General features: G+C 37.3%; 1 protein-coding gene across 2 annotated transcripts; it reads left to right on the top strand.

Moving 5' to 3' along the window:
- The first annotated feature begins 7,494 nt into the window (after positions 1-7,494).
- On the top strand, positions 7,495-26,469 carry LOC113232190 (leucine-rich repeat neuronal protein 1-like). Of its 2 annotated transcripts, none has more exons than XM_026466832.1 (11): positions 7,495-7,513; positions 9,279-9,346; positions 12,299-12,415; positions 14,376-14,593; positions 16,027-16,224; positions 18,522-18,635; positions 20,870-20,955; positions 23,016-23,223; positions 24,170-24,348; positions 25,455-25,588; positions 25,708-26,469. In XM_026466832.1, the coding sequence occupies exons 2-11, from the start codon at positions 9,283-9,285 to the stop codon at positions 25,860-25,862; spliced, it is 1,473 nt and encodes a 490-aa protein (XP_026322617.1). In that variant the 5' UTR covers positions 7,495-7,513; positions 9,279-9,282; the 3' UTR covers positions 25,863-26,469. The 2 variants fall into 2 exon arrangements, with proteins under 2 accessions (XP_026322617.1, XP_026322618.1); XM_026466833.1 differs by lacking the exon at positions 7,495-7,513 and adding an exon at positions 8,484-8,494.
- Positions 26,470-26,994: the final 525 nt, after the last annotated feature.

Raw genomic sequence — 26,994 nt, 5'->3', positions numbered from 1 at the left:
AAATTGCAAAATTACTTATTTAATATTTAATTTCCGATGAAGTTAGATTCCATTTGTTTTGTAATTAGATGTTTTGGTGTTTTTCTTCACACCACCGAATGGAACAGCACGCCATTGTTAAAGTTATTTATATAATATGGTAACTTACCGCAAGGAATAGGGTCAAAACGAGTCCGACGTCTCTTCCACCATTATTATATTATGATGATATATTGTACGATGTTTTATTATCATGATATTCGATTATTTTTTGTGAAATTACTCCACTAGTTTGTTATAATTTCTAAACAAAATTCGAACACTTAGGAAAAAAATCAAGTGCCGGACGCTATGCCAACTCGGTAAGCAACGGAACGAACCATCGAGTATATAACCAGAAATAGAGACGAAATAAAGGCCATACATTCCTGGCCATCGTGATACACCACTTATATCAACTCTCGTTTGCACTGAAATATAGACAGCGCCAAAAACTGACCGTGTGTACGTATCCGTACATTCCAAAAATATTCTGTATTTATTTGCAATAAAGATATCTATATCTCTAACAATGGGGAGCTGTTCCAGTCGATGGTGTGGGAAAAGCACCAAAACATCTAATTACAAAACAAACGGAATCACATTTCATTTTCCAATTTTCGTCCATTATAGCTAAGCTCAAGTTAAACTGGCCGATATGAAGTGAAACAATTGACGACACCCGTCAATAGTTTCGAATTCGGGCTGGGCAATCGGAGTGCAGTTGTCACCGTAATGATTTGGCAGAATAGTTTTCAAACAAGTTAAATGACATATCGTCTCTATTTCTGGTTATATACTCTATATCTAAAATGCAAATGCGTTAGCTATGACAAGGAATTGCGAATTGTGTTATCCATCGTCGACAACGCATTTCTTGAAAAAACTTTTTCTGAACGACCGTTTCTCCGTCGATAAGCGTGGTTACCTCTTATGGAGAGGAACAATATGGACGGAAGCCGTCCATCTGTATTAAGGAGTACGTATTTCCGATCAAGATGGAAGGACGACGTCAAGAACTTTCTTTACAATTAGGCTCTTAAGTACTTCCGTTTTATTTACCCTCTTTGCACTTTGATCAAGATGTCCTTTTAAAACGATTATTTTTTATCTATTGTTTTTATTTTACAAGTAACAAGTCATATACATAATACATGCAATTTTTGATTATACAATTCAAATGGAGTAGTGCTAAAGTGTTCACTCAATTAAATGTTACTAGGAGGTGGAACAGTCAAATACAACTAATTATTTATATACATATAAAGAAAAACATTACAGACTTACAAAAAATTGGAAAAAAGAAAAAAGAAAAACAAAAAGAAGTCAACAAGTGTATGTTAATAAAAATTACTTGTATAACTATAATAAAATTGCATTACAATGGAAGATACCGGTGTCGGTATTTATTTAATCGGTATTTTACGGGATATATCATGGAGAGTATGCGATGGAATTACACGGTATAATTCCGCTTCCCCTTTCCATGCGTACGAGGCGTAGGCTTCGGTTCCACCCCTATATTATGGATATTCCAAGAATCGCACATTTACATGGCGAACGGCTATGGAGTTTAATTCCCTACCTGTAAACTTGATCCCTGATCGTTATAACTTGGGGCTTTTCAAGGCGAGACTGAATAGGTATTATTGAGGTGTATATGTTCCATCGTTATGGGGAACTGTATACGTTTTTACAATAAGATTCCGGAGCATATATTAAGTTTATCATTTCCTAAGTTTAAAAACTACATTAAAAATATTTTGATCGAAAATTCATATTACAAAATTGAAGACTACGTGTTAGATAAAGATGTATGGAAAGACGACATGGCTCCAGAATCCACACAAATTTGATTCAAAGTGTATTCCATAGCATTTAAGTTTATTTGAAAAGAGCAATCCCTAGAGTTTCTTGCTCGTTCTTCTCAGGGGGTCAGTGTAGTGAACGAGCAGTAGCTTAAATGTGACGTTTTCAATTGTGAATTTATTTTACCTATGGAATAAATAATCTTTGACTTTGACTTTGACATCGTCGATATCATCGTCACTTTATATCAGGTGAGATGGAAGCAAATGCGCACTTATATTTTATAAAAAAAAGACATGAAGTTGCCATAGTTACAGTAAAATAATGTCCCGTACAGCTGTCTGGTAATAAGTTAATGATGCCCCAAATACATTTGTATAGTCTGCATAGTTTTTATCAGACATAAATGCATAGACTGCAGAAGTGAAAATAACTAGATTTTACATTGACTTACAAATAAATGGACGACGGGTCTAATACAAAAACCACGAAAAAAATGTCCCAAGTCAACCTATTCGAAATTTAAATTGTTATGTCATCGCAGTATCGCGCTGTCCGTAGAACAAATGAAGACTAAAGCGGAGTGTCGCGCTCTGTATACGATTTTAGCGCCTTACAAGTGCGGACACTTTTTAGCGCGGACCCGACGTCCATATAATTGTAAGTCAATGAGATTTTAAGAGTTCTTAGTTCTTCGCGATTGTTACACGTATACGAAATGAAATAGTTTTCGGATCCATAATAAGATGTATGATTTTTCATTTTTCATTATGAAGCAATTGCATGAAGTACTATTTACTAAGGAAGCCTCATTCACAAATCGAAAACTTCTTGTATTAGGTTTGCATGATGTCAAGACTTGCTAACAAAGCTCGTAAGTACCAGAACAATAAATACAGTAGTAGTGGTTAGATAGCGTCTCATGCGTGCCAACAGTGGGCCTCATTAAACCTACTTGAGCTCAGTCCGGCAATTTAGCTTTGTATGGTATAGTCGTGTCAATTCTTTCGCGTCAATTCTCTGAAATCGTAGAAAACTGCCTTATTGCTAAGAATATTACCCGTGGTGGTATTTCTATATCAACGACAAATCTTATTTAACTAAATTTTCTGTTAACCGAAATCATTTTTTAATTAGTATACGCTTTTTCTATAATAAGATAGAGCCCCTTGTGAAAGAGTTCGTCCAGGGAAGTACTGCTGCCTTACCTAATTCTGCCGCAAATTATTGCGTTTTGGTATTGGAGGGTAAGGGTGCTGGTGAAATTACAGGCACATGGGACTTGTACACTTACGTCTCAGGGTGACGAGCGCAATGGCAGTGCCCCTAAGATCTTTGTAATTTAAAGCTCAGCAACGGTTACGGATAGACGTGTCGCTTACCACCAGGTGCATGACTCTTTTTTTATGTAAAGAAGGAGGCAAACGAGCAGATGACCCACTTGAGCCACTTGATGGGAGGTAGTCATCGTCGCCCACGGACATTACAACATCAGATGAGCTGTCTATGCGTTGCCAGCCTTTGAGAGCCCTGTAAACACGCTTTTTGAAGAACCCCATGTCACAGTGCAAAGGCAAAGGCAAAAGGCTTCAGAAGGAAGATAATTCCACATCTTGCAGGTTTGAGGAAGGACCGAATGTGCTGCCCGCGTAGTCTTACAACGCCAGGCGTCTAAGATGTGGGGATGGACTCTACTCTTTTGGCGGGAAGTACGATGGTAGAAACTATACGGTGGCACCAGTTCCAAAAGTTCCTCAGAGCACTCCCTATAAAGACGGTAGAATACACACAGAGAGCCAACGTCTCTCCGTAGGCTAATGGAATCGATACAGTCTGCGAGTTTAGGATCATCGACAATACGAACAGCCCTACGTTGGATGGAGTCAAGTGGGTCAAGCTGATATTAAGGAGCTCCCACCCAGAGATGCGAGCAATACTCCATATGGGGCAGTACTTGTGTTTTACATAACTGTCTGCATTTTGAAGGGAAGTGAATGGGAAGTTAAGCAATTACAACAGCATCTCAATTCCATTCATCCAAAAATTAAATTCACGTATTAATTGGAGTCGGAACGAAGCTTGCCTTTTCTGGACTTAAAAGTGATAGGTCGAAATGACGGATCCTCGACGCACAAAGTTTACAGGAAGCCGAGATACACAGACAAGTATTTAAACGCTCTGTCTCACCGCCATCCCCGTCACCTACAGTCTGTTGTAAGATCTCTGATAAACAGAGCATATGACCTTTGTGATCCTGAATTCTTGGAGAATGAGATATCTCACGTTCAGAAGGTCCTTAGGTGGAACGGATACGGAGTAAACAGACGGCAACCACGGCGGAAAGCTAAAGGGAAACGTCCTGACGTCTTAAGGCAACCGGCGTTGCGGCGTGAAAGGAATAAAAAAAGGGAGCTCTCGCCCAGAGATGCGAGCAATACTCCATATGGGGCAGTACTTGTGTTTTACATAACAAAAGTAGGTGATCTGGTGAGAAGTACTGCTTCGCTCTATTGAGCACTCCGAGCTTTTTTGAAGCCAGTTTGGCTTTGTCTCCAAATGACTCCTGATCTCGACTTCGTTCGTGATGACGACTAGTTCGTTCCATCACTTATATATATAGGAAGAGATCTGAAGGGACACCCAGGCGGATTCTGCACAGAGATGTACACCTATCGTCAGAAAAGTGTTTATGATGTTACCAGGATATGAGTATACAAATACCTGTTATTGATTTTAACTTTGTTTCTGTCTTTTCTAGGTACAGGACGTACGAAACGTGAGTAATACTGATAATGATAGATAATAATATTAAAGAACCTATGATCGCTGTACGAGAGGAAGCGGGAGCGGTTTGGAAGATTTGGATTATTTTCAAATGTCTTTCGATGTGGCGATGGCCCTTAACCAATTGACCTACAGACCGAGTCAGGAGGTGTACTCCCGTTCTCTATCTGACGTACGTCCGAAACAAGTACCGTCAAATAAGTAATATTCGACAAAATTGAAAGACGGAAGACGCGTATGAAGCTTCATACTTCACATTGTCTTTCAATTTCGTCGAATATTACTTATTTGACAGTAATTTTTGTAAAATCAGTCTTTATTATCTTAATACAAATGTTAGATTAATATTTCTGGTTAAAGATCAGCACTGGGCTGTGACGGTGTGACCTCCTTATTTCGTCATCCCGCCTTTTTATCGCCTTTCTCCGGCTCCTGGGCACGCGTACTTAAATTTAAAATTTGAATTGTTCCATAGCTCTTTTGCCTCGCATTCAGATTTTGTTTCGTTCCATTGTCACTCCCTGCTCGATCGTGACAGCGTACGGAGCTGTTAAAATCCAATCGCGTCTAATTTTGATTCCTTTACTAAGTTTATAATCACTAGCAATCTAAATAATGTGCCAATTTTAATATGTTTATAACCACTACAGCCTCCATCATGTACCTATGAATACGTATCTGTAATTCAGTATAACTTGAACCTTTTGGGGTAAGTGTCTACTTAATATATTAATATTGAACAAGCTAGGAAGTGTTTTGTATTAATGTTTAATGTTTTCTATATATACCTTTTATTGTTACAGCCATTGACTTACAGATAAATGGACGACGGGTCTAATACAAAAACCACGAAAAAAATGTCCCAAGTCAACCTATTCGAAATTTAAATTGTAATGTCATCGCAGTATCGCGCTGTCAGTCGAACAAATGAAGACTAAAGCGGAGTTTGACGCTCTGTATACGATTTTAACGCCTTACAAGTGCTGACACTTTTTTCTGACGTCCATATAATTGTAAGTCAATGGTTACAGCCTTCTTTGTTACCTTTTCTTCTCTTTAACCGACCTTAAATAAATTTGTGGACTTGAAGTTTTCTGTTTTACTGCCGTGAACCTGGTCACGGCTTGTTAGGGTTACAACCCTTTCAAGGTTTCGTCAATAGGTATTAAAAAAAACTGGGACTTCCAAGAGATTTTTAACTTAAAAAACTAATCTAACCTAAAAAAATCTCGCCCCGCATCGTGCCTGACTCAAAAGTTCCCATTATACTGGCGGCATTGCCTCGCTGAACGGTAATGGATACTTGCTGAACCAACCACAACCCAGAGCTGTCATCGCAGCCCCTGTCTCTGAGTCGGCGACCCAACTCTTTAAACAACGCCCGAGCTTCCGAACCCCAAGGCCCCGCCGCCGTCTCGACCGCGACCGATACGAAGTTGTACATCAGCTCCAAGGCAGAATATTTAGCATGTTTATTTATAACAGTAATTGTTTTTCGGACGTATGTTGAACACAGAGTGGGAGTAGATCCCCAGACCTTGAGAATTTCATTGTGTTCGTTACTGATATTTGTATTGGGGTTTTAAAACTATAGCATATCAACCCCATCTAGTGCGCCCGAAGCATACTCGCAAGCTATCTACCCGAGTGATTAGATTAGTCTTTCCGAATGTAGATGGCGCTTGACGCCATCGACCCTGTTTTGCCAAAATATCACTTTTGATGACCATTGGTAATAACGAAACGGTTTTCGGTAAATTCCGTCTTTTGCATGATTACCGACCCGCACCCATTAGTATCCAAGAGTCCGCGTATAACACTGATTCGAGTTAAAATGAGTTTTTCATGTGCGTGCGTCTTTTTTGCTGTAATTTTGTATTAGTTCCTGTTATAAGTATTTATTCGTCGTCAGTGTACCTGTGAGAAACTTATGAAGTTACTCACTTTGTTACGCACCTCTACAGCTACCAGAACCTGACAAGAGATGTCGCTGTACTAGTTGTAATATTGATAAGTTTAAACAGATTAACATTCACAAAAGCGTCACTGTTTCAGAAATTGTAATTTCATATCAAGAATAGTATTTTTTTAATGAAAAGTAGTGACAGATTTAACATTAATACGAGGAATAAAAATAACTTGCTATTCTTGACAATTGCCTTCACGAAGCCACATGTATACGCTTCTTATAATAATAGGACCTAAATTTGTCATTTACGATGTTTAAGAAACAAAAACTTAATACACTCCCGGATACATAATTCGTGTCGTTTCGTGTTTTCCGTATTATTTAAGCGCCCTAAGTTTAAACAATGTTTGATTGATCAAAAATTATTATGCAATTTTGAAACTAGTATACTAAATACTAGTGTCCTTTTTCTTCTATGATAACACTATTTTTGTATTTTAGCCCTTTAGCTTCTGCGTACTTGGCTTTTTTAGCTTCTGCGTACTTGGATGACAAGAATCCGTGGTAGTGACCCGTTTAGTTCTTGCAGGGATTCTAGATATAAGATGTTTGTAATACATATTGTATTATGATAGATGTATTCAAATGTATACAAAGAGCAAACCCTAGAGTTTCTTGCTCGTTCTTCTCAGGGGAATCTGTCTTGCGAATGAACAGTAGGGTTTAGTCAGTATGACGATTTGCTTATCTATGAAATAAAGATTATTAAAACTTGAGTTTGATAATTCTCGCTTCCGCTTATATTACTATATCCTCACCTGTAAGCTAGCAACGACAGCGATATGATAAAATGAAGTATGAAGATAAGATATTAAAGTACGCCATTTTGTGTTATTCTGTGTTTCGGGACAGGAAAATACAGTTATATTTTTTTAACTAATTCGTTAATTGCCACTAATATAGTGTTACATGTGATTAAAAGTGTTATTTTATGTAAGTAATAATAAATTTAACTCTGGATACTATTGCCACGTCTCTTGTCATTGTTGAATAAACATGTTACATTTATGTAACATAATGTATACGTCTGGTAGCAGTAGATATCCTTGTGGAAGAGGTCGTCCATCGAAGTCCTGCCATCTTATCTATTTCTACCGCCAAGCAGTGTGAACTTGGAGTAAGGGATCTGCTGAAATTATAGCTCCATGGAACTTGTCAACTTATGTCTCAAGGTGACGGGCGCAGTGGCAGTGCCATCAGTTCTTTGCGATTTAAAGCTCTAAGGGGCACTGCAAGTGCTATGAACAGTCCCTCTACGTAAGCTTTGTTTATAGTGCCCCTATCAACCTCTTGGTTATGCGGGAAGGGCACTGTGACCTGTGCGAGCGAACCCGCATAAGTAGGGACCATATAAGTCAGGTAGTAAACACGGACACGGACTTCATCCGGTTCTCTGTAAGGCTAGTGCCTTAGGTGAGCCGCCCCGGGTGCACGTATACCACCATCCCTATTTTCCAGATAGTTACCGGAGCCGTAAGACACGCTCACTTCCCGACGCCGAATGAACGGTGTCTCTACAGTTCCCAAATTCCTACGCGGCCGGAAGGACCGGAAGATGTCTAGTTCATTCAATACTAGCTCTCTGGGCTAGTGCCGGTGATGCCAAGTAGCAGTGTCCTGCGACTATCCGGACATAGCTACCGACTTTAAGGGCAACTCACGTGCCCCCCGCGTCTCCTCGCCTCAGGCCTTCAACTAGACCGCAGCTAAGGCGCTCTAGCTGCGTGCGGGACGAACGCCCGGGCCACACACCACCGGGGCAGACGAACATGTTCGTCTCTGCAGCTAGCCGCAAACCCCGGCGAGTCCATACCCAAGTCCGGGTCCGCCAGACGTCGAGCCCGTAGTCTCTCGGTAGATAGGGAACTGCTATGGACAGTGTCGCTTACCACCAACCAGGCGCACGCACGGCTTGTTCGTGACGTTACTTGGTGTCATTAAATTAGTGCGTAACGGGATGTGAGCGTGTCAGGTACCTATTTGGAAAGTAGGCACTGTGCGTGCACCCGGGGCAGCTCACCCAAGGCACTAGCCTTTGGGAAACCGGATGCAGTCCGTGCAAACGGGCTGATCTGGGGCAGGACCTGACTGAGAAGGTCCCTGTGCGGGCTTGCTTGATAGGGAGGGTTACTACAAACATGTAGAAAGATATGGGACTGCACTGTATGGCAAACTTAATTTTTTATTGATATATATTTTATTATCAGTAAGATAAAGAAAACATGAGTCAATTTAGTTCTGAGGTGTCAAATAATTCAACGTCCATTTGAATGTGTCGAAGACTTTTTATATGACAAACATAATTTTACTTGATTACTACACTATCTTTAGCAAATTACACATTTAGGGAGTGTTAGATACCTCACGAAAATCGATAACGTGATACTGTGGTACTCATATAAATTTGTAACTATAGCTCTTTTGTATTACTGAGATTTTTGTTGGAAAATAACTCCACTTAAAAAAAACTTATTATTTTTTTATAATATCAAGTGATAAGACGAACAAGTCGTGGACCTGATAACAGTTGCAGTGCTACTCAGAGCTTTAAATCGCAAAGATCTGAAGGGCACTGCCACTGCGCCCAACACCCTCAGACATTAGTTGAAAAGACAAGTAGAAAACGCTACATCTAATCAATTAATTAAATTTCTATTGAAGAACCAAAGACAAACAACAATAAAAAGTTTTTTTTCAGAACCATGGACGGAAGAGTCGTCGGATTCGTTTTGACTCTATTCCTTGTTGGCCTGAATGCGGACGACGGTAAGTTAGTTACCATATGGTTATTGGTCATAATTATAACTTGATATTTAACTGAAGATATAGTTATATACTTAAAATCCAGAATATAGGAAAAAAAGGCGATTACATGTACCTACACAGATTGTCTATGATAATTGCCGTCTATATACTTAATAGAGTTTATTAGGGACATCATAACTAAACTCTCAAGTCCATAATAAAATTAAATGGTTGTCTTCAGCATCTATCTAGATAATAAAATATGTATATGTGACTTCTTCACTAAACCATTTGTATGTAGATGTTGTGCGACATCTAGTATCAAGTAGAATAACTAAATGCGTACTTCTTAATGCTGGTCAATTTAATTGTGTTTATGCATTTTTAAATCAATTACGTGGTAAAATAACGTATTTTTCTAATTGTAAAAAATAAGATTAACAGGTATTATTAAATGAAATAAAAACTCAACAACCTAGTTTTGCCATGTTTGGGTCAACGACCTAAAGATAAATTTATAAATAAATGAGATTTGGGGTTGCTCGATAATAAACAAGTTTTCGTACTTTTTCAATTCAAATAGCTTTACTACTACTACCACCATCTGTTATGTAGTAGAAGAACTAATTTATTGCAGTAGTGACACTGAGTTCCGAGTATTATCATGTCAACTGCTTGATTACTATCATATTGGTTTAAAGATGAAGGATAGAAATTTATAAACACTCTCTCTATAGGGAACCTGAGCCCAGTGGACACGGGTCGATATGGTAGCAGTTAAATCGCAGCAAACCTATTTCAAATAATAGTAAACAAATGAGTTTTTGTAGTAGCTACAAGGTGCTCATAGATGGCGTTAGTTGTATTCCAAAACATTCCTATTTGTATTCATAATTATACGTGAAAGTGTTTTATATACTTCGAATGTACATAGATATTTGTAATTTGATTTTTCGGAATATATGCGCGAAATTTAATCTGAAATTTACCATAAGCTTTTCGGTCAAGGAAAAACATCGTGTTGAAGTCTGTACGTCGAATAAGGTTCACAACCTTTGGAAAACGTGTAAAGTCCCCAACAGCATTGGCCAGCGTGATAGACTATGGCCTAAACCCTCGCCTGAGAGGAAATCCGTGCTTAGCAGCTGGACGTATAACGATTCGATGATGATAGACAAAAGCTATATATTTATAGCCATTTAAATCTTCTGTTTTTTTTATTATTGTGTCACATTATAACGTTAAAAAAAGGTTCCGCGGCCACAGCTAAGTGAGATGGTAAAGACACCAACCAGTTACGTTTAATATTAATGCAAAACATCCTATTTTGTACTATGCGTGGGGCCCACTAAAGTTTCCGGAATTAATAAGAAAAAAATACTATAAATGGTCAGCAATGAATTTATTGTTTCTCAAAATATTCTCCGTTAACGTTAATGCACTTTTTCATGCGAATGAACCAATTTTGAAAACATTTATGTCACTCCTCCGTGACATCTCTGAAACATATTTTTCATACTCTTCAACAGCCTCTTCAGGTGATGAAAATCGTTGACCGCGTAACTGATTCTTAATTTTTGGAAATAAATAAAAGTCACAAGGTGCCAGGACGGGACTGTACGCGGGATGGCTCATAAGGTCAACGTTGTTCACCTTAAAAATTCATTTGTCTGTCTGGCCGTGTGAGAACTGGCATTATCGTTGTGCAAGATGATACAGCGCTTACGGTTATTTTTACGGAGTTTGTCAATAACTTCCGGCAAACAAAATGGTCTTGTACCAATCACCACCACGGTACAACGATTCTCCAAAGCAATAGTAGTCAAAACAAGCAATCATCCGCTTAGAAGCACTTTGCACACGCGCCACTTTGGTCGGTTTCGGCTCATCTCGAAAGACCCATACCATCGATTGCTGCTTTGTTTTGGGATCGTAATTATAAATCCATGTTTAGTCACCTGTTACTATGTCCCACACCAAATTTGACGCCCCTTCGTTGAATCTGGTAAGCATGGCGTTGCACCAAGTGACGCTATCCGTTTTTTGAGCTTTAGTCAAATTGTGTGGGATCTACCGAGAGAACCGCTTTTTCACACCCAAATGTTTGTGTAGTATTGATTGTATTTGACTCATGGCTATGCCTAGATGCCCGAATCTCATGGTAAGTCACATGCTTGTCTGTTTTGATCATACGGCGCACAGCATCGATGTTTTTGTTGTTCACAGCAGTGGACGGGCGACTATCACGAAATTTGTCACTGAGATTCACACGACTGCATTTGAATTCTGCAAACCAGCTATAAATAGTCGTCTTGCATGGTGTTTTATCGTCAAAAGTAGTTTGAAGCCGAGCGAAGCTCCGCTGAGCTGTTAAGTTACACTTAAAGTCGTAGAAAATCATACTACGAAAATTTTCACGAGTTATATCCATGGTGATGGAGACAACCAACTTCTAAAATGACGTCACAATGTAAAAACAAACTGTATTCTACAGCCAAAGAGTTCCATTTTCAAATGTTGTAATTACTTTTTAAATATTGTTTATGTAAGTGGCCAGTTCCGGAAATTTATAATGCGCCCTATGTTGTTACGAAAGTTATTATTAATTTAAATACCTTACGCCATATACGTTTTGCAAAATATTTTATTTTAAACAATATTAATTTTTATTAATGAAATTTATTATTTAAATTTTATATTGAATTGATATTTAATTATTTTTATGTGAGTTTACTCCATTAGTTTGTTATAATTATTAATACAAACATCTAACACTCAGAAAAATTCCTTTGATCCGGTCGGATTCGAACCGACATCTTCTAGCATACATTCGAATACAGCGGGATCGAATTTTTTTTTTGAGTGTTCGATCTTTGTATTAATGATTAAATTTGTTATTTAAAAGGAAATTAGAAATAAAATAAAATATTATTATACCATTAAAAATAATTGAAAATGTTTATTGTTTTTCAGATCAGTTGAAAGTAGTCAAAGCTGTCGAAATATGTAGATTCTGCAAATGTACAGATGGAGCTGTGGATTGCCAATATCAAAATATTACGACCTTCTTCAAAAAGGAGCAATGGGACTGTAAGTTCTTTCATCTCATTCGCGATAACCAGTGGAAAATTGATTTTTTTTTATGATTCATTTATTTATTTATTTGGGATAACAACAGCAATAATGATAGGCATTGACTTACAAATAAATGGACGACGGGTCTAATACAAAAACCACGAAGAAAATGTCCCAAGTCAACCTATTCGAAATTTAAATTGTAATGTCATCGCAGTATCGCGCTGTCCGTAGAACAAATGAAGACTAAAGCGGAGTGTCGCGCTCTGTATACGATTTTAGCGCCTTAAAAGTGCGGACACTTTTTAGCGCGGACCCGACGTCCATATAATTGTAAGTCAATGATGATAGGTTACAATAAAGTCTTTCCATTTTTACTGGGTATTGGAAGAAAAATATTAGTCTCGGATCGAAACGCGCATGCGTAAATATTTAACCTTAATCCCACTTCCAAGCAAAAGATCGTCTTTTTTTCCAAATTATTTTTCTTTCCATTTTCACCGTTTTACAGCAAACAAACACAAACCGCGAATTACCAGAGTAAAAAAATGTATGTCTATGGTCCCTTTGGATCATTTTTGAATGAATGGTACTATATATCTAAGCGAATGAGCGAAGTTCACAAAGAGAAATGGCGGGTTCTTATGTAGTTTTGTGGGTTTTTGTGTTTCAGTTTTTATGCAAATTAATGTTCAGTTTAGGTATTATTACGAAAAATTCGCAGTAACCGATTGTCAAAATCTTGATTGATTAGCGGAATTATCGATAGTATCGAGTAGTATTGATATGTTATAACAATTATTTTCAATTCGTGCTGTTCTACTTAATGCAATCTGTAATAATTCCTATTCTCATGTTGGATTTAATAGATATATAATAGAATAGAATACGTTTATTTGCCAGAATACAGTAATTACAAAGGTCTTAAGTAAAATTAGGTACATTGTATTCAACCTGCAAGCATATGTGCAAATATTAATGGGATTCAATGTTTCTTTAGTCTCTATAGTTTCTAATTAATGTAATGAATTTGTAAATTCTAAGTATTCTTTATTACTATAGAAGCAATGTGTCAAAAGCCATTTTGTCAATTTTAATTTAAAAGTATGTCCTTGTAACAATTTAATTTCGTTTGGTAATTTATTGTAAATAATTATACACATGTTGAAGCAGTTATTCTTATAAATTACTTTATGGCAACGAGGTTGGTATAAGAGATTCATAATTTTTGGTCTAGTTTGCCTTTGAATGACTTCACCGCGTGTTTTAAAATATTGAGGATGAGAGTTGACAAATACGCAGATATCCCTAATGTACATGCATGGCAAAGGTAATATGTTCAGCCTTTTAAACAGCGGTTTGCAACTGTCATCGAACCACGCAACCCAAATTGTATAAGTTCTTATTATTTGTAAAATATAATCGCAACGTAACGAATAACGCAACGTGTAACGCTATGCAATGTCGGGATTAATAAATTGAAACCGTAAAAGGGTCGCCACAGAACAGGCTTAGGCCTAGTGTGGGACCACCTGTAATGATTCACAATGTTTTCAGGCATGGCATCACGTTATCAATGCATGTTTTTGTTAATGTTTTAAACATTCTTAATGTTAATTTAGCATAAGTCTCTTGTTCTTTTCTTAAAAAAGTAAATATGTTAAGTATTTTGTTTTTCTTTGTGTTTGTGATGGCAAATAAACATATTCTATTCTATTCTATATAAATTATACTTATATCAAATGTATATAATTATATAAACATATGAAATAAGCAGTCGTTCATAGGCGATGGTGACCGCTATCCATCCGGCGGGCTTGTTTGCTGCTTACTTAATATAGTCTTAGTATAGAAGTCTCGTAACTCTCGTTTTTCTGGAAATTTCGCGCACCTAGTCTCGATTTTCATTCCCGAGTCGCAGAAATATAGCTAGACTGGAAGTACCTAGCATTATTGGTTTTAATTTCTTTTTCAGTGTTAAAAGACTTGAAACCAACCAACGTGGATCTAAGCGACAACTTCTTTACAAACATCACTGGAATAGCAGAACTCCCTATCGAAGTATTAAACCTGTCCAGGAGTCGAGTGGAATGGATTGAGAATGGCAGTTTTAAGAATTTAAAACAGTTAAGAATTTTGGATTTGAGCCATAACCGTTTGACGGCAGCAAAGCTAGGTCCACATGCTTTTGAGGTAACTATAGTGTCACGTGTAATGTAAATCACAAGGACTGCTAATTGCGGTACAAGACAGCGTAGTTGGGAGCAAGAAAGTCTAGGGATTGCTCTTTTCAAATTTACTTAAATGCTATGGAATACACGTTGAATCATAATTGTGAGGACTCTAGACTCATGTTGTCTTTCCATATGTCTTTATCTAGCACGAAGACTACAATTTTCTAATATGATTTTTCGATCAAAATATTTTTAATGTAGTTTTTAAACTTAGGAAATGATAAACTTAATATATGCTTCGGAATCTTATTGTAGAAACGTATACAGTTGCCCATAAAATAATCGTTTACCTTAGTTACCCGAAATCGTGGTACCATGAGTTTGGACTTAGTTCTAAGGTTAATATTATGGATATCTTCGTTCTTAATGCTATTAATTGTACATTATGTATTATGGACGGTAAATAAGAAAATACTAACGAAAGTCTATTAGAATCCCCGAGGCGAAGGCTAAAAAGTTGAGTTTTGTATTTTTTTTACCGTCTGTGATATATACAATGTTTTTCCTTACATTAGCGAGGCAATAAATACAATGTTTAGGTTTTATAGGTTAAATTATGGTTACAACACAATAATTATGGATTTTGCAAGTGTTTTTTTTTATCGAACTAAAATGGTCTTTAAAACAAAGACGCATACAGCCATGATGGACTGTAAAAAACATTGCAAAATTTTTATATAGTAAATAATTAAAATCAATTATAAGAAATTGTTAATAATAAATAATAATTATTTAAGTAGTATGTGGCTGAATTGCAATAAAATTTCTGTTTAGATAACATTTTAAGCGAACGTTTTAATTTTGAACTTAAGTAACCTCATTGCTTGAGCTTGAACTTGACTTAAGTAAGGAAGTATGTTGTGCTACAACATTGACTTACAATTATATGGACGTCAGGGCCGCGTTAAAAAGCGTCCGAACTTATAGGGCGTTAAAATCATATACAGGGCGTCATTCATGCTTTAGTCTTCGTTTGTTCGACCGACAGCGAAGCAAGCAAAATTAGACAGTACTGCGATGACATTACAATTTAAATTCAACGTTTTAGCTTTTTCATATTCTTTTACATGTCACTACGTTTAAATAGGTTGACTTGGGACATTTTTTTCGTGGTTTTTGTATTAAACCCGTCGTTGTAAGTCAATGTGCTACAAATTAAAAATAAACTCCTTCCCGACCATGGCTGTAATGGGAAGAAAAAAGGCCCGAGAGAAGAGGAGTTATTTGGGGCATTAGAGTCAAGTTAGCCACCATGCAATCATACTACTTACGAGCAAGTGTGATGAAAAATTATGTTAAAAGAGGACTAGGTTAAAAATATTTATGTAATACGTTACACGTCCAAGTTTGCGCCAGGAAATCACACTAATTCTCAAAACTTTTACTTTCCAGGGCAACTATTCTCCGGAAGAATACGAGCCTCTTCCTTCTATGCGCGTTCTGAACCTTGCATACAACGATTTGCATTCATTGAACTCGGATCTTTTCGAACACTTGCCTGAGCTCACAGAACTGGACCTAAGCGGAAACCCCTTGGGTATAATCGACCACGTCACTGTGATTGCAATATCCAGTTTGCCTATGTTAAAGGTAAGGTTAATTAACATCTGATGCTTATCAGGTAGGTAGGTAGCAGTGGCGAGGCGTCCATATTATGACGGGCCATGAATAACGGCGATGGCTATGTAATCAGTATAGTCCTCAGAGGCTGAGTCATGGACCCTTTTGATATTTTTTTATTATTATTTTGTATGCTTCTTTTTTTATTTTAATTGAATTTATTTTTATAAATTTTTTGTTGTTTTCTTTGAAATTTATGCTTGTCAAATAAAGGCTATTTTGTAACCGACTTCAAAAAAGGAGGAGGTTCTCAATTCGACTGTATGTTCTTTTTTTTTGTATGTATGTTACGCGATAACTCCGGTATTTGTGAACCGATTTTCATGATTCTTTTTTTGTTGGAAAGGGGGTACTTCCATAGTGGTCCCATTTCATTTTGAAGAAAATCATCCACCTCACGCATGAAGATTCATTTTTATAAATAGCGCCTAACTTTAATTTAGGAGCAATTACTTTAATGGTTGATTTTGCTATTTCTCCACTTCAAGGCGTCAATTTTTCTCTCGATATACTTTGAGTAGTGTCGTAGTGAGAACCTATTTTTATTATCTCCAGTGTCAAATCCTGTATAGTAGAGAACTAGGGGCTATTTCAATAAAACTTAGCAAATAGACGTAATTCCACGTACTTTTGAGGTCGGTTTTTTTAGTACTCTGTACTGAGATTATATTTTTATATTTTATATAACTCGTTTCCCACCGGTTTGCCTAAAATATGCCACGGTTTTAGTAGTAATTCACTGAATTTGTGCTCAATTTGATGTGGAGAATAACTTAACCAGTGAAATGAAGTGTACTAGTATGTGTGTGCTAATAAATGTTGCGGTTATGTGCCATCTTTTGGCATTTTTTGTTAGGTTTGCTGCTGCTTTACTAACGACCTTTTTCACACCTCGCAATTGATAGGTAGGTGTGTAAGTAGGTAGGTAGTAGAAGTAGGCTGACCGTATCTATGATATGTGTGCACAGAGGTTTGCACGTTGTTGCGACCAGGTTAAGGTTGTGCTTTTCAAAGCACATTTGCCAGTCCTTCTACACATGTAGCCTATGAGTCAACTTTATGTAGCGTGTATACGGCGCACTGCGCGTCCAATATGATAATGCTTTTGGGGATACCTATCAGTAGCCCGAAATGACATTTTCCAGAAATAAAGTTTGCTCGAATTTTCATAACCTCGAAAGTGATTTTGAGAGGAAAATGTTTTTTCTTTTAAACCTAACTTAACCTAACCTAACCGAACCTAATCGTGTCTTTGCGATAAAGATCCAACGTATCCTGAAAGTACAACGGTTTCGTTATAATTCGGTTTTCGGTGTAATGAAAATTCGAACAAACGATATTTCGGAAAAAAAATTTCGTGTATGTGATAGGTTACCTGCTTTTAGGGTGCTATTCAGGTTGCCGCTGTAGTGTCCCACTACTGCTTCTATTCCGTTATACGAAAGGGTTGTGCCTCACTCCTGACTCGGCTTTTCTCGCATCTCGTATGTCACTCTCGTCGTCACGTCGGGCCCTGCCGTGCTAACCCTACCGTAATGCTAGTCCTACGGGTCTAATAGTGTAACAATAAGTGCGCTTAATTTACCTCCATCTCACCTGACGGAAAGGACGATGAGGTCGACGATGGATAGTGCACACCTAAATAATGCCTATTAACTCTTGAAAAGGCCCAAATTATAACGTTCAGGGAACAAGACTGCAGGCAAGGAATTCCACTCCATAGCCGTTCGCCATATAAATGTGTAACGCTTCGAGGGAATGTTTGGAATATTCACAATATAGGGGTGGAATCCAAGCCTACGCCTAGTCCCCCGATGATGGAAAGGGGAAGGCGGAATTAAATCGTGTAATTCCATCGCATAGTCTCCGTGACATATCCTGTAAAATATAAGCAGGCAACTCTACGACAGTCTTATAGGCTACCAGTGAAAGAATTTGTCCAGAGGAGTACCGCTTTACTGTTTCCACCACCAAGCAGTAATGCTCACATTACTGCGTTCCAGTTTTGAAGGGTAAGGGTGCTGGTGAAATTACAGGCACATGGGACTTGTCAACTTATGTCTCAGTGTGACGGGCGCAGTGGCTGTGCCCTTAAGATCTTTGCAATTTAAGTGGCACTGCAACTGTTATGGATAGGCGTGTATTTTTATGAAAAAAAAAGTAATGTAAAAAAAGCAAATGTTTCATGGACTCTACTTGGTGTATATCTCTTAGGCAATTTACAATGTTTTGCAACAGTTTCAAAGCTCATGTTTTGCTCATTTCAGGTCCTGCGTATGCGGTCGTGCGAGATTAAGGATATTCCAGACAAAATGCTGCACACGCCTCGCTACCTTGAACGATTGGATCTCAGTGATAACCTGCTAACAACAGTGCCACAGGTTTTTATCAATTGTGTTAAAATGTTAACTTTAATTAATTTGAAAACACCGTGTGGAAAGTTTCAAGTATCCAATTCGAATGGTCCAGAACTATTCTGGCCAAAATATGTACTAAACTAACGTCCTTCCGACATTTTGGTTCTAGAGCTTTCTTACGCATTTAACAGAAAAAGGAAAGTAATTCCAGCTTTTTGGTTGAAATTTGTATTTATTAAATTGGCTTAAAAAATTCTTAAAACGTCATTTACTAATGATACAGTAAGAAAGTCATATCAAAATGTAATTCACGGCCATTGACTTACAATTATATGGACGTCGGGTCCGCGCTAAAAAGTGTCCGAACTTATAGGGCGTGAAAATCGTATACAGAGCGTCATTCACGCTTTAGTCGTCGTTTGTTTCTTCTGACAGCGAAGCAAGCAAAATTAGACAGTACTGCGATGACATTACAATTTAAATTCAACGTTTTAGCTTTTACATATTCCTTTACATATCAATACGTTTAAATAGGTTGACTTGGGACATTTTTTTCGTGGTTTTTGTATTAGACCCGTCGTCCATTTATTTGTAAGTCAATGTTCACGGCTAACTTTTTTTTATAATATCAAGGGACGGGACAAACAAGTCGCGCACCTGATAGTTAAAGGTTAAGTTTGTTCAACACATTCGCGCGATAAACATTTGTAAGTGATGTAGAACAACGTAACGTATTTTAATAAAGTCTTTTAATTATTTTTCATCACATTTAACAATGTGTTAAAAAGAAACAGTGCCATGACATGTAGGCAAAGCCGACCGTAATGTCATAAATTATGCTCACGGGCTTTTATATTATTGCCCTATGGATTTTTCACGTCAAGACGTATATTTCGCATAAACTTGAATTATAAAAAAACATTGTATTGTAGCATGTTGAAAACTATTCTGCCAAATCATTACGGTGACAACTGCGCTCCGATTGGCCAGCCCGAATTCGAAACCTTTGACGGATGTCGTTAATTGTTTCATTTCTAAACGACCAGTTTAACTTGAGCTTTGAACGAAATTGGAAAAATTACATATTTACATCACCGATGAAATGTGATTCCGTTTGTTTTGTAATTAGATGGTTTGCTGTTTTCCCACACCACGGAATGGAACAGCCGTTAGATATATTATCTTTATTACAATAAATACAGATTTTTTATGGAATATACGGAGACATACTCACAGGTCAGTTGTTGGCGCTGTACTAAGCGTTGATATTTAAAAGTGATATAAGGCCCGCTACTCATCATAGATGGCGCTACGACTAAAAAGTCGTTGAAAAACCAAATACAAAGACACGACCCAAGCACATAGCAAAATTCGTGAGGTCTGCTGGTTCGTTCCGTTGCTTAGTTGGTATAGCGTCTGGCACGGTAAGCTAGAAGACGTTGGTTCGATCTTTGTATTAATAATTACATTTCAATTCTTCTGAATAATACAATCGCGCGTGTGCTACCGCCGCTTACATCAGATTCAAGCCAGACTCGCCCGCGTGTCCGGTACGCTCATTTAAGTTAAAACGTAAAACTATTTAAATAGAGCGTATTTTGCCATGACAGCTAAACGCACGCGGTCGCTGCGCGGCGGTTTCGCGGACTCCGCTCGGCGGCCGCGTGGGGTAAGCGCGATGAAATTCGAATAAATGCACCCTTAGGAATTGTGTTTTGACACCGTATAGCAATTAGTATATATCCTCAATTTTACTTTACTTAATATATTTTTTCAAATTGATTGATTCAACACTTTCACTGTTATGCGGATTCAACCAAAGTCATTTGAGGTTGTATAGACACTTAATGTATGAGAAAAATATCTGCCACAGCCATTGACTTACAATTATACGGACGTCGGGTCCGCGCTAAAAAGTGACCGAACTTATAGGGCGTTAGAATCGTATACAGATACGTCAATCACGCTTTAGTCTTCGTTTGTTCGACTGACAGCAAAGCAAGCAAAATTAGACAGTACTGCGATGACATTACAATTCAAATTCAACGTTTTAGCTTTTTCATATTCCTTTACATGTCACTACGTTTAAATAGGTTGACTTGGGACTATCCTCGCGCGAATGTGTTAACATTTTTCTTCAGAGTGATCTACTCGAAACCAAATGGTTGGGTATCTTGGGCCATCTGTACACCATGTCCCGAGTCCTGCTTTTAGAGGTAAATGTGTACATAGGGTATTCTTATAAGACGCTGTTTCAGGAACTGCAAGAAACCAAGAATCTTCTTTTTTTGAATCTGAACCAAAATCCTATCAAAGAACTGGACGTAACCTCTGAAGACAATCCGTGAGTTATGATTTTTTTTTATTGCTTAATGGAATCTTATCGAGTTCTTAGGTTTTCGCGATTGTTGCACATAGGAAATGAAACTATTTTTCCGGATTTAAATCGCGTATATTTGTTTTATCAAACAAACCGACGTTTCGGGCCCTTTACAGGTCCTTTTAAATCCGGAAAAATAGTTTCATTTCCTAATGGAATCTTCTTCTTCTTGTGGTGTCTCTCGAATTATAGAAAGTTGGCTACCAATTCTGCACACCCTCGATCAAGTGTGACGTGTAATAAGTCGCCTGAGCTCGCAACTTCCGTCCATTCTTTAATATTATCAAGCCACGCCTTTTTCTGCGATCTACTATCCTTCTTCCAGCAATCCTTGCTATCAAAAGTAACTGTATATGTGATGTTTAGCGACATGACCTAGATAAGCAGTTTTTTACGTTTGATGGTTAGTAGGAGTTCTGTGTTGTTACCTTTACGTCGCAGAACTTTCTCTGTAGAATGTTAACAATCATTAACTGATTCTTAACTGAAAGAACTTGTCGTTGTCAAAACTATGATTATTGATGACCTTGAGTGATTGAATGGTCAATTGAATAAACAAAAGTGTGCCTTGAGTATGACGCCAAAGATACCCTTTCCTTTGCGCTCTGTAGCTGTATCTGCGCCTTTTATCTATTTATATCACGGTTTTTCCTGTTGGTTCCATTCTTGGATCCACTAGTCCCATAACAATTTTATTGCCGCTTAGATCTATAAAACGCAAAGATCTGAGGGGCATTGCCACTGCGCCCTTCACCCACAGATATAAGTTGACAAGTCCCATGTGCCTGTAATTTCATCCTTACAATCTTGGATGTAGGCCTCTTCCCATTTCTTCCACTTTTGGCGATCTTGTCTTGACTTGACTTGACTCATCCAGTCCTAAACTCCGTGTCGTCGGATGTCGTTCAATCAGTGCTGCGGAGGTATGCCGCGCCCTCACTCCACTCAAGTACTCGCCTTGTCCAGCGCATCTCGTCCATTATCGCAATGTGTCATCAAATCATCGATATTGGAGTTTTGCATAAGATAGTGCATGGAGGCATGTCGTCGCCAGAGGCTCTTGCCCTCACTAATTTTAACGTTCCTCGTAAAGTGCCTAGGTACCCCATAGTCAGAACATTTGTTTTGTCTAGTGGCAGGACTAATCTTGGAAAGTATGCCCCCTTGAACAGACTCATGCAGTCATACAATGACTTAATTACGACTGGAGACGGCGACATGGATATTTTTAATATAAAAAATACTAAGCAGTTTCTTCGTATATGCTAAGCAATTTGTTTGAACTTGTGAAACTTGTAAATATCTATTATAGATAACTAATTATTACTGTAATTTTATATTTCTAATTATATATTTTCTTTAGTATCTCATTGGTTAACATTAGATTTTTAGTGATGTATACACCTGTAGTGACTTGGCACCTTGTATAGTGAACCTGTGTGTATTTTTTTTTAATATTGTTTTGTCTTAAGTTGATGACATCATCTTTAAATAAATACATAAATAAATGCCACTCTGCACGACTCGGAACCTCTCGGCGGATTTCTTTGTAAGAGTCATGGTTTCCGTACCATAGACGAGCACTGGCATGACACACTGTTCGAAGACTGACTTTGAGATGTAGGGGTATTGTGACACGTAGCGTTTGTTTGTTGGCACCGAATGTAGCCCACGCCTGATTGATCCATCGTTCCACTTTCACTGTTTGGCTCTCAAGGCCCAGAATAACCTTACGTCCCAATGATTATTTAATTAATTATTATTAAGATTTAATTATGTATTAATTATTTCTTGTAAATCATTTAATTATTCGTTATTGTTAAATGTTGTGTTCTTATAGTACTAATAGTGTGACTTGTAACTTTTTGTTATCAATAACTATGACTATGGGACTTGAACCCACGTCCATGCTGCACCGTAACATTGCTATTTGGCTACTGAGCGACGGGTCCAGTTACCGAGCCGTCGAAATTCTTCTACGTGTTTTTGTTATACTATCTATTTCAAAATAACTTTTCTTCTAGTGGCTTTCCGCGACTGCGCAAATTGCAAGAACTTCACATGTGCAATATGGCGCAACTCCGCCGTATCGGCGCGGGCTCACTTTCCGGTCTCGAAAGCTTAAGTAAGCTGCACTTAAGTTTGAATCCTCGACTGACTGAGATTGATGCCAAGGCGTTGGCAAGAGCTGATGATATTGGGGAGACTTATGTTTGGCCGCCTATTAAAGAGGTTAGTGAAATTTTTTTTTTGTAATACTTGAGTTTTGTGACAACTTCGTCAATTATCTTCCATGCGCAACCCAAACATAAGGTGCCATGGTCTGTATTAATAGTGACCATGGGACCTGTAAAGGGCCCGAAGTCCCGAAGTCCGGGAAAATAGTTTCATTTCCAATGTGTAACAATCGCGAAAACCTAAGAACTCGATTTATATTATATATTTTATATATTTTATAATATATATTATTTTTTGATTATAAAATATTTGAGTAAATGTACTGTGATGCCACAGTCATGATACCAGTCTCCTTAAACTTTTCTCTGAGAGAAACCCAAGAGCCTAGACGGTACACAGAACGAATCGCTCGTTTTTGCAATACAAATATGGTTTGAATATCTGCCGCTTTACCCCACATGAGAATCCCGTAGGACATTATACTATGGAATCCTGTCTCGTTCTTTCCACATGCATCGCAGCCTGCGAAGGCTGGTGGATTTTACTTCGCCGATTGGTTTGGATTAGACACTAGCTCTTTGATCTCTCTATTGAATCTGGGCCAGATTCAATTGAGAGATCAAAGAGCAAGTCCAGTTCCTAACTAATTGTTACGTCTAAATAAAAATGATCCTATTATTCACAATAAAATTGATTCAATATTTAAAAAAAAATTTCAAATCATGTTTTCTCAATTCCATCATTTTTGAGTTACGATAGTATTTGCTTTCATGTGAGAGTGATGTAACAAAATCTTTTCCTATAGTTGATACTATTTGGTGTAAGTTAAGGAAATTATCTTCTTAAACATTATCTTCGTTATCCATAGGAAAAAATAATATTGCCTTACAAAGATAGCCCTTGTTTAAAATATTCCAGTGTCTCATTTAGCAACAGTCAAGCTGTTCAACTTTGTGTTGGCATCGCTTTTTTAAACTTGACCTTGTGTTCGTTTTTTCAGCTCTACCTCCACTCGAACAACCTTTCTGAGATTGATTCTAACTTAATCGCAAGATGGGACCTCGTTGATGCCATAGACGTCTCCAATAATCCGTTCATGTGCGACTGCACGACGCAGTGGATGGTCGACATACTTGTGCCAATTGTTGAAGGGACGAAGGCGAATTCTAGTGCTATGGTGTAAGTACAGCAAACATAAGTCCGATCGTACTTGTAGTACCGCTGCTCCTATGTGTTAGTTATGTGATGGTTCTGCTGAATACCAATTGGGCATCATGGATTCTGTTAAAAAGCGTGGCAAGAGGCTTATAGGTAACTCGGATTTAGTAGAGGCGAAGCTATATATAATATATCTTAAATATTACGTAACATAGGAACACTGAAACCCGTTGCTCATCGCACCGAACTAGCAACGAGAAATCCGCCAGTAATCGGGCCCCGATTTTACGAACACCTACGAGCAAGTCTAAAAAGTGTTACAAATGACGAAGTGTTTTGTTCCCGACTGAAAGACCTGTTATTGGATAATGAATTCTTCTGCAGTGTAGAGGAATTTCTTTTAACGAAATTGTAATTATATTTTTAATTTTGGGCGTTTGTATTTTGAAAATATTACAATTTTTATTTGTATTTTTGAACTTCGCATTTTTTTAAATTTCTGTTTTAATTATTTTATTTTATAATTAATGACGATCATGTTATCCCTTGACATTATATTTCAAATTGTAATATTATGAAATTGATAATAAGAAATAAATTATCTGTTCTATTCTATAGAGCCTTAAGCCGGATTTACATTTGTCTGACGTGTCGTGTCGTGACGCGTCAGAATTGCATCGGTTTCAAACATTTAATATTGTTAGATTTATATTAGTGACGGCTCGTGTTATATCGCCTCAGATGCGATCCCGGTCTGTGTCAGGATGGTTGATGTGGGGCAGCGGAGTGGCCGCGACAAGTCTGGTCAGACAAGTGTGCATGTGCTGTGTTGTGATGCTTTAACGCGTCCGAATAGTGCCTTGGTCATTCTAAAACATTTATTTAATCCTTCATCATCGCTCTTATGTTCTATAACGAGACAGTGAAACTAGCCTTTAGCTTCTCTTTTTTTATTCACTGAATGAACCCAATATGTTCTTTTATTTCTTTCTTTTTTTAGTATAGTTGCCATAATCACAAATTGAATATCTTCTTCAATATTGAATTCTATTCTATTCAATAAAAATCTAATATCATTATATTCAATAAATTAACTATTGTAATTGATATAAGTTCTTATTTCACAGATGCCACGAGCCGATAGAGATGCGACCTTTTACAATGAAACATCTCCATGACATCCACCGTACCATGCGATGTGTGGACAAATACGGCCATCGCCCCGAGAGAGACGGGGCCATTCTTATGGGCACTCTTATTGGTGCGTAAATGAACAGACTAATTAGAAAAAAATCTACCTTGTTCGGCACAAACAGATTGCTCAGTGTAAAAATCTATAAACCAACTAAGTTTAAACCCCACCTAAACTATATTTTTCAGGAGTACTTCTGTCAGTTCCCATCATGCTGTCCCTGATGTTGCTCTGGCGTCGAGGCTACTTCGCCTGCATCGGCATACGAGGCCCTGTGGACGTCTCGCGAGCATTTTACAAGAGAGCACCTGGTGATGATAACTTTGTGTATAATAATAATTAACTTAATTTCTTGAGTTATTTCAGTTTTGTCAAGATGGACAAGTCACACCCGTGGTGTATTAAGACCACATTAGCAAAATGTACTATTACATTTTTTCTAATATTGATCTTTTTGACACCACACTTATCAAATTTTAAAAAATTGGCACTACAAATTGTAAATGGTGTTTAATTACATGGGCAACTTCATATTACATAATTAATATGCTTTTTAATCTATTTTAAATATCTGCTGTAAAGGTGAATGTGGACAAATATCTATTTACAAAGAGCCACACCTCCTAGTAGAATCTGTCTTATGAATGGGCAACAAAATGTATGCGTCATTTGTTTATCTATGAAATAGAATTTTGAATATGATAGAACGAACGAAAACATAGCTCCCCGTCCCTGCGTTCTTCCTAAGGCGTGGACTATCTTATTCGGTCATAATACACTATAACAATATTATGCATAATGTAATTAATATATTACAATATTTAATGTAACTGTAATGTAAATGTTATTTAACAGCAAGTAATATTATTTTATTTGTAATAAATTATATAGTAAGTTATGTAGTTTTTACTGTTTTTGGATTGCGGAGGAACAGTTTAACGTTGACGGCGTTTCAGTGCACCCAAAATGAAACAAAATGTATATTTTAGTATAAAATGTATAGTTTACGATGCAATATTTTTTTTTTCGGTACCTGCAATGCAAACTTTTTATGGGTATATTGTAAATTCCACCTCATGGGCTTGCGTTTTGTATACAATTTGGCATGCGCCGAGATTTCTATAATGATTTTCGGCTTAACAGAAATTTTGTTATTGATTAATGTTACTTAATAGTATTTGAAGGAAAATTATAATAAAATAATGAACTCGATTGTTGCGATAATTTTTTTGTTTTTATCTTTTTTACATTTATAGTGGTGTGATTTAAATTTATTTCAAATAAAACTGTAATTAGAATTATTAATGTTCTTTTTATTTCCTTTTCTGTTTCAAGGGTTCGTCATTGGCAAGGATATTTATCTAGTCCAGAATTTTGTATACATTTCAAATCTCTTATATTACCGTTCTTAGACTATGCAGATTCCTGCTATTTAGATGCTACTAAAGAACTGCTAAATAAGCTTGAACGGTTAG

The sequence above is a fragment of the Hyposmocoma kahamanoa genome, unplaced genomic scaffold (genome assembly GCF_003589595.1).
Source record: "Hyposmocoma kahamanoa isolate Upper Pololo Valley unplaced genomic scaffold, ASM358959v1 67, whole genome shotgun sequence".
NCBI classification, from domain to species: Eukaryota; Metazoa; Arthropoda; class Insecta; order Lepidoptera; family Cosmopterigidae; genus Hyposmocoma; species Hyposmocoma kahamanoa.
Note: the sequence above shows the minus strand (reverse complement) of the source record. Positions and strands in the feature narration are given on the sequence as shown.